The 9355-nt window shown below is 42.0% G+C and overlaps 1 protein-coding gene across 8 annotated transcripts; it reads left to right on the forward strand.

Moving 5' to 3' along the window:
• Window positions 1-1340: 1340 nt before the first annotated feature.
• Window positions 1341-4771, forward strand: LOC123188514 (uncharacterized). 8 transcript variants are annotated; one of them, XM_044600671.1, is made up of 6 exons: window positions 1341-1904; window positions 1996-2692; window positions 3353-3410; window positions 3517-3819; window positions 3902-4007; window positions 4080-4771. In XM_044600671.1, exons 2-6 carry the CDS (start codon window positions 2524-2526, stop codon window positions 4185-4187), a joined length of 744 nt encoding a protein of 247 aa, XP_044456606.1. In that variant the 5' UTR covers window positions 1341-1904; window positions 1996-2523; the 3' UTR covers window positions 4188-4771. The 8 variants fall into 8 exon arrangements, with proteins under 8 accessions (XP_044456606.1, XP_044456603.1, XP_044456601.1 ...); XM_044600673.1 differs by having other exon boundaries at window positions 1342-1904; window positions 2557-2692; XM_044600674.1 differs by having other exon boundaries at window positions 1342-1904; window positions 2562-2692.
• Window positions 4772-9355: the final 4584 nt, after the last annotated feature.

A 9355-nucleotide genomic window follows, 5' to 3' on the forward strand; every position in this document is an offset into this window, starting at 1 on the left:
AAACGTCTTAATGTGTGACTCTGTTCTTATCATAGATTTAAGAAAACTTTGAATAATTATTTTTTTCAACCCAGATATCTATGAAAATTAGCTGTACTAAACTTTGGATAATGCTACTTTGTTATTTGATTGTGACTTTAAACATCCCCTCTGTAATGTGCTTCTATGTCCCTGCAAAAAAAAGTTGTTTGTCTATGTATATTTGTGAATTGGTGTACGTATGAGGAAAGCCCATTGGATTTTCATATGAAGCCATCTCAAAAATATTTTGCATGGTAATATATGTCTCAATCATATCATAAAGATTAAAATACAAGTCACATAAAGACCGTCAAGACAAAAGTGAAAAGACAGCAGAACGTCTCTGAGCTTAACACCAACGTCCGTCACCTGTCTCCAACACCATCATATCAGCCACCGAAAGAAAAAATGACGGATCACCTTCTCACCTGAGATCGACGCGACTACATTGTTGATATACAACTTTCCAGACCTTCAAGGTGGCTCGCCATAGACGAAACCATTACCGTTGAATGAATCAGATCGGGGCAACACCCCGGACACGCCATCGAACTCCAGATCTGGCACCCACATGACTAAGACGTCGGAGGAGAAAACCATACCTGCCATCCACGAACCACGGGCCCAGCACACGTTCCATCTTTCAGATGCCATTGTTGCAGACCACAATCTGCATCCGCTCCTCGACTACCTCCCAAGCTCCGCGCCGACGTTGGAGCATACGCCGGCGCAACGACGGAGCACGAGGATACATGTCCACCACAAGGATGCCGCCGCCGCCACGACATCCCCGCTTGAACAGACCGATTCCTAGATCCTTCACCGACAATAGAGATGATTGCCTCGCCGAAGAAGAATCCGGAGTTTCTTTATTCAGCATCATCATCGCCACCGCTGAAGGCAAGACGTCGAACGATTCAAAACCCTAAACTTTTTGGGCCCTAAAACCTAAAGGTAAAACAATCCACACGTACGGGTTCAGGTGATCCCCTCACCACCGACGACCAAGTCGTCAGCAGAGAAGAGCCCCCAGAAGACGGCGCAGGAAGGAGCGGCTCTCCTGTGGCGGCGGTTAGGCCTCGCTACACGAGGAAAACTTTCCAGACTCCACCAAAGACTGAGATACGATTCAGAAAGCCATCCCAATCACCCAGCGAATGCAATGGACGGCTGCTATGCCAGGTCGTATACAATTCGTAAAAGAACAGTCGTAGATGTAGCAGGGCTGATGTATATTATTTGATTGAAAAAAAGGGGCTGATGTATATTATACTACGTACTTTTTTAGGAGGAATATATTATACTACCTCTGTGATACGCAACTCCCTAAAATGATAAAAGAAATCAGCAGTTAGGGCCACCGCCGCTCGGCGCCTCGGCAACAGCAGTCGATCTCCCGCCGCCGTTTGGCCCAGCCAGAGCCATCGTCGTCGCTCGCCCCCTCTACCATAGATCTCACGCCGTCGCGCTCCCCCGGCCAATGATCTGACGCTGCCGCAACTCGCCCCCAGCCCGAACTCCGGCGTCGCCCGACTCTGATCCCCCGCCGGCCCTCCGGCCAGAGCTCCACCGCCGCTCGACCACTCCTCCTAGACAAGTTCCCCCGCCGCTTGACGCTGGTCGCCTCCCTACAGCGCAAGCTCCTCTGCCACCTGACGCCGGTCTGCCCCAGGCCAAGCTCCCCGATCCCCTGACGCCGGTTGCAGCCCGACATCGCTCCCCCCAATGCCAGGCTCCGCCGGTTGTAGCCCGACACCGCTCCCCCCAACGCCAGGCTCCGCCGGCCGCAGAATACTCTACCCGGACGACTCCTCTCTCACTTTGCTGCCGACCTTGGCAATGAGCTCGCCGACACACCTCTGCTGCTAGGAGCTTGTCCACAGGTTGTTCTTCTCATTTTTCTATCTCCATATCATGTGAAATATAGCTCAAATTGCGATATGTCACCTCTGTTTTCCCTTTCTGTCTTTGCAGTGATACACTGTATTGGTGAAATTTGACAAATGTTGATAAAATCAGTGAATACTTTTTGGTGATTGGATGAGAATTGTTGTTAAAAACAGTGCGGACTGTTGATTCGATGGCAATTGTTGATGACATGATATTTTTTGAAGTTGATCTGGTTAGGGGGAGCTGCATATGTCATGCCACACAAGAGTATTTTTCTTTTTTTAGCAAGAGAAACCACTGGATATTACTTAGATTTTTAGTAACTGGTTATACCAGCTAGCCTTCTGTTCTGCTGTTTCTCAAGCATTGGGGAATATACATCCATATTTGTCATTTATGATATTTTCTTTATGTACTTCACAAAATTCTATTACTCTAGTAAAGACACATCTCCACTTATGTTTTCCAGTGTAAGATGAAAGATTGGGTAGATCCTATTATACCATTTGAACCTTAGTATCTATTGCACAGTTTAAAATATTCATATATACCTATGTTTAATGTACAAGAGCATATGGAAATTACAAACTGATCGATTTTGCTTTCATTACTATGAGTGGTAGCTCAGCTTTGAGAATGTTGCAGGGCAGAGTGTTTCTCTTAGGAAAAAAGGTTGTTGTGGCAAAGAAAGGGAAAGGGAAAAAGAAGGGCAAAGACAGTGAAAAAGCAACTGAAGGTCCTGAAAAACAGAAGCGTAAAAGAGCGCCTAACAAGAAATCAGGTAACGTCGCACGTAAACCTGAGAAGAAGCCTGAGGATTGTTTCAAAAAGAAGTCAATATTCTTTGATTTGGAATACTGGGGGTACAACAAGTTAAGGCAAAATCTAGATGTAATGCATATTGAGAAAAAACATCTGTGAAAATTTAATTGGAACCTTACTGGATATTGATTCTAAAATAAAGGATGGCCTTAATGCACGACTTGACTTGGGAGAAATTAGAATTCGATCTAGCCTTCAACCTGATGAAGGTGATAAGGGTAAAACTAAATTGCCGCATGCACCTTTTAATATGTATAAAGAAAAGAAGGAGATTCTTTGTACAGTGATTAAGAATTGTAGGACACCTGATGGTTATGCATCAAACTTTCGAGGTGTGTGAACATGAAAGAATTAACATTGACTGGCCACAAAATCCACGACTGTCATGTTATTCTAGAAGACATCCTTCCTGTGGCACTTTTAAACTGTTATCCCAGTAAAGATGTCATGATAATAGTTGTTGAGCTGGCTAATTTCTTCAAGAAGCTATGCTCCAAAGTGTTAGATGTCTCTGAGCTTGACAAACTGCAAGAGAGTATTGTGAAGACACTTTGTAATATGGAAAAAGTTTTTCTTCCATCGTTTTTTACTGTCATGGTACATTTGATGGTGCATTTAGTTGAAGAAGCTAAACTTGGTGGCCCGGTGCATTACAGGTGGATGTACCCTCTAGAGAGGTATGCTACTTTCATTTTATTTGTTATTTTCCACGGTGCATCTAAGTATATGATTTGATTTATTGTTTCCCGTGATCATATAACCTTGTTGTTTTATGATGTTCAGATCATTTGTTTGGCTAAAGTCACTTGTGCGCAATAGAACTTATCCTGAAGGTTCTATTGCTGAAGGATATATTGTTGAAGAATGCTTGACCTTTTGTTTAAGATTTCTAGAAGGAACCACACGTTTCACGAGAACATCTAGGAACCCTGATCCTTCAGATAATACAAAGGGCATGTACATGTTTGATAGTGTTGGTGAGCCAATTGGAAAGGCTGTCACTGTAGGCCAGTTGGACGATCAGCTTCTAGTTCAAGCACATCGATATGTCTTGCGACACTGTGATGAGCTTGATGATCTCCGTAGGTGTGCTTCAGTGCTATCTTCTATTTCTGTTGTTTTTCACAAGTTGGAAAAAATCATGATGTTATTTTTCTTATTATTACAGAGAATTTGTGGATCAAGAGAAGAGGAAGCCGGGTAACTTAAATTTGACGGATGATGACAATCAGGATTTGATTAGTAGACACTTTGCTGACTGGTTGGAACAAAAGGTATAATTCTCCTTCAGCATGTTCCTTCACTTTAGTTCCATATGAACTCAATGTAACCACTCTTACATATAGGCTATACTAGATGATGGACCGGATATTACAGAAAAGATAAGAGCATTAGCCGCAAAACCAAGCAAATGCGGGGTGCGCTATAGTGGCTATATAATTAATGGCTTCTAGTTTCATAATATCAGTCGCGAGACAGGACGCGTGACACAAAATAGTGGTGTCGTGAACCTTGCTGAAAATGGTGTCCTATTATGGCCGGTTATCTGACATCTTCGAATTGTCATACAGAGATTACAAGGTGGTGCTCTTCAAATGTGATTGGTATGATGTTCATCACAAAGCTGGTATTTAAGAGATGAGTTTGGATTCACTCATGTGAACTTCTCCCGCAAAATACATACATGGGAGAAGTTAGAGGATGATCCTTTTGTATTTTCTTCCCAAGTGGACCAGGTATTTTATATCCAACATCCGAGAAGTGAGAATTGGAATACCATGGTGAAATTCGAACCTCGTGATATTTTTGACATGGGTGGAGAACCATCTTCTGATGAAACAGATTAGTCTTTGTGCTTTCAGCTTGTTATCGGCAGCTAAGATATAGGTTGAGCACTTGTCATCCATGCTCCTTGGTAGAGTTGCTCCAATATAACTATTCTAGCTGGGCGGATCTTCTTCAGAATATATTGTTCCCTGTGTTACTCTGTAATGAACGAGTCCATGGTCTTTTTTAATGCATATTTTCCCTTTTGTTATGAATGAATTTATGGCTATCCGTTCACTTCTTTGAATAGTTTTAAAATTGTTTTTTTAACTTTCACATGACAATAGTACTGCTAAATTTTGGAACGTTCTGATGAAGTGTGCTTCAGGTTCACTTCCTGATTGGATGCTTCTTTGTGCTAGTTTATAGGAAACGAAAGTAGTCTAGTCAATATTTCAATAATATTTTGCAAGTGCATGACATCGACTTTGCAGGATTGACATCCCAGTCATAAAAATCAAAAACAATAAGGGATATTTGGTAAAATCAGTTAAGTGTTACAGTAACTAGTACAATATTTTTTTTTGTTATTCTTAAATCCTGGGAACCGCCATATGTGGCCATTGACTTTTGTAAAAGGTTCAAAACTTTGGGGGTAATCAAATTTGAAAATGTTCACAACCTTGATAAAAACATGAATTTCAAAACGTTCACAGCTTCTGAAAATGTTCATGAATTTGAAAAAAAGTTCACGAATTCAAAGAAATATATTGACAAACTAAAAAAAGACTTTAAAAATGTTCATGACCTCGAAAAAAGTTCAAGCATATGAAAAAGTTTCGTGAATTTGAAAAAGGTGTATGGGTTCAAATTTTTTTTGCAACAAATTGGAAAAGTATATGAATTAGGGAACAATTCACAAATTCAAGAAATGTTCACATACTTGAATTTACTGTGAATTTGAAAAACGTTCACTGTTTGAAGAAAAATATTCACGAATTAAAAAAGTTTGGGAATTTAAAACAATTAAAAAATTTGGAAGAACTTCAAGAATTTGAAAAAAAAATAGAAAGACAAGGGAAATAATAAATAAATAAAATTCTAAAAAAGAAAAACAATAAAATGGAAAGGGTAAAACCAGGGAAACAAAGTAAAACTTGGCCGAAATGAACCTAAACAAGATAAAGATAACCCGACTTAAAAACCTAGCAAGCTTTCGGATGCTTCCTAAAACCCGACCATGGAAGCTTTTGGCGCCTCCAAAATCAGGAGTAGGAGGGAGGTTCGTGTTTGTGCCTTGGTTGGCCCGGTCTTTTTTTTAACATAACATAGACGCAGACGCTCATACACACACTCATTCGTATGAACGCATACACGCACGCACATCCTACCCCTCCCACGAGACTCCGAGAGACTGATCCAGCACATCATCTTAAGATTGATGAAGTCGTCACAGACTCCTTTGTAGTTGACGGAAACGTCTTCTCCCACGCACATGGTCAGAATCCCTGAAATAAATCTGGAAAAATGCAAACACCAATGTCAAATTCAAGACTTGCAGTCTGATGGGCATGGGATACCGGGAATGTATCTGGTGCACCGGGGCAATTTGTGCTACCGGTGCACCGGTCGCCCGTTGCACATTAAAAAATATTCAAAAAACTTCGAAAAAAATCTAATGCATTGATACAACATCAATGTATGTTGTCATAAAATTTTAATTCAATATTTGAAACATTGCTCGAGATACAGAAATAACAAATTTGACACTGAATAATACATAACACAAGTTGGGCTTCAGTTTTGGCCCATTAGCACATTGAGGTCAAATTTATCATTTTTGTATCTTGAGCATTGTTTTTGATTTGAATTTTTGTGACAACATATATTGATGTTGTGTCGATACACTAAATTATTTTCGATTTTTTTTAATATTTTTGAATGTGCAACGGGGTCCGATGCACCGGTAGCACCAATTGTCTTGATGCACTAGATACGTTCCCATGGGATACCAATGTCCTCCTAACCATCGAACCAAAGGTTGGTTTACAGGCCGACCATTTATAACATATCGAGGGGAGGGTGTGTGCACAGTTTTCCCAAAACCAAAGGAAGCTACGGGAGCGCCTCACGTTAACAAAAACACTGTGGCGCGAGATGCTGCAAGTGCGCATGCAGGGAGCTGGAAATGGCGACGACGGCCATGCTGGACGCTCGCACCAGCCACATGATTTGTTGGAACCAGTGCGGCAAGTTTATTTCGAAGTCCGTGAAGGAAGAGGAGCCCTCCCATGTGCTTCCTCCATTAACTTGTTGTGGAGACGACACATCATCACACAATACCTTGATGACGACCGAGAGGGCGGCGCAAGAGGAGCAACGACGCAATGTCAGGACACGTTCGCCACATCGGACGCCGACACCGCAGCAGTGACCAGCTGGTCAAGATTGGCTTGAAGGAATTGCTGCACCGCACCATCGCCGACAAGGGCTAGGTGAAGGGATGGGGTGCGGGGGGGGGGGGGGGGGGGGCTCCGCGGTCGACACGGGCAGCGTGCGGTAGAGGGAGAAGCCCAACTTCGATCTACCACTGGCCTCTATTATTTTTATTATTAAAGTATATCGATATTACTTGGATACGAATATTATCGAGTAAAGTTTCATGTTTTTTGAAAAAAACCCAAAGCATACGGATTTATCCAATAAAAGATCCCAAACTATTCCCACCAAATCAAATTTCACGTTCCCGGACTATTTTCGCTTATAAAAGTTTTGGCACTACGGATTATATTCTTTACCGCGCATACTTCCCGCGTCTCCGCCATCTCCCCCCACCACCTCCCCATTTATCCAACCTCCGATCCCAATCTGCGTTGTGACCACCACCCCGCGCCGCCCGTTCCTGCACCAGACGCGGTGGAAGCCTCACCCTCAAGCGCTGCCCTCTGCCGCTATCGCCACCTACCGCCGATTCCCGTTTTCCTCCATCGACAAGCTCGCTAATCGGAGCCCTGTCGGTGTCCGTCGTCCCGGCCATCACGAAGCCATCGTCCTCACCGTCACACAGCGGCCGGCTCCACACAGGTCTCATCCTTCACTCGAAGCTGCGCGCGTGTTCCCTCGGTACACAGCCCGCAAGGAGCTCTCGCCTCCATCCATTATCTTCAGCGTCCACCACGTCAAGCAGGTACTTTCTTAAATCCCATAGCCCCTACAATTTTACCATTAAATCAACCGAAGTGGGCTCCTTCATTTATATGCATCTCAAGTCATGATCCTCTTCTCCTTCGTCTCCTTTCTTCTTTTCATGTAGGCAATGCACACTAAGTGTTTGTTGAATTGCTTGCTTGCTTAGAAATCAATTCTGATCAGATGTTCTTAAAAATATGTGAGAAAATATTTGGTCCAGTCAAATTTTATATGGTCAAACTCAAAAGTAGTACAAGTGGTGTTATATAGATTGGCCAAATAACCTCACATTCCATTTACGATGGAGCATAAAACATGGTAGTGTCTGGTTATACAGGCTGCAATGTACTCTGCTATTTTGTAGTAATTTTAGTCTGTCCTATTTCCTACCTCATCTTAGTGCAATCCCACTATTTCATTAGTTTTGATTCTTGCATCTTAGCTGAAGGGAGGTTCAATCAGCAGCTCTTAGATTTTGCACTAAAAGTTTTTTGTTTACAGGTTTGTATGCTGCTATGTGTGTTGCAGATTTACAGTAACTTCTGAAGTGCTTTTTGGGTGCCTTTTCAGTTACATGCATGTATGGGTCATATTTGCTGCAAGATCACCTTATTCCACTTGAGTCCAACATGGACCATTTGCTACAACTAGATTCTCTTTAAAAATACTTGCATAGCATAAAGAGGCCACTTATCTAGCAGCTGTAAGATAAACTGGAGTGTGTTGTTTGTTATATTATTGTTGGTATTTAGGATTAGACCAACTATATGAGTTTATTGGCAGTGTTATGTTATTAACATTTGGGAGATAACTTTTGTTACACATCTTTTGCGAGACAGACATAAGGATTGAGTTACTTGGTAACTGATTCATGAAAAACGCACACATAATGCAGTAATTTTGAGTCTTTCGTTTGTGCGGAAGGCTGTTTGGTTCCAAGAAATATGTGAAATCATATGCATGACCTTGACATATGCTTCTATGCTTGATATTAACATATGATTTAACATTGTTTGGTAAAGATATCATGTCGAGGGTACCTCGATGGCTTCGAAGCCTAAACATCCCAGAGCAAGTTTCTGAAAGTGTATAACCAGATGAAGAAAATTTAGAAGGCCCTCTAGAGACTGATGATCTAGTACCAAAAAAGCCTCCTGAATCTACTAGGCAAATTAAAATAATTTGTAAGCTCACTTTTCTTTTTCAAACACATATCTAGTGTGATGTATATGGTCCATTCATATGCCACTGTGATAATCGTGCATGCAGGGCCAAATGGAGATGTGCGACAGATTATAGGGGAATTCCGAGGTAAAGATTTGTCAAAATTATGTGGGGGGGAGATAATTGTGGAGACTGATGGTAGTGGAATTCCAAATGGAAGGTCGGCTGCCATTCTCGGTCAGCATCTTACCTGGCTTGTAGAAAACTCAACATTTGCACCATTGCATATTCAGAGATGGGACAATGAATTGTTTCTTCAAAAACATGGGCAGATGATCACAGATGTGGAGGTAAAAATTTCATAGCACTGTTCAAGACTGTTAACTTCACATTGCTGATTGTCATCCTAGCTTTTCTTCGAGAACCAAGGAGGATTACACTGATTCATATTTACCACACATGGTTGCTAAGGTGTGTGTGTGTGCGCATAAACTTCCGATTC

This window comes from Triticum aestivum, chromosome 2A (genome assembly GCF_018294505.1).
Source record: "Triticum aestivum cultivar Chinese Spring chromosome 2A, IWGSC CS RefSeq v2.1, whole genome shotgun sequence".
In the NCBI taxonomy this organism is placed as follows: Eukaryota; Viridiplantae; Streptophyta; class Magnoliopsida; order Poales; family Poaceae; genus Triticum; species Triticum aestivum.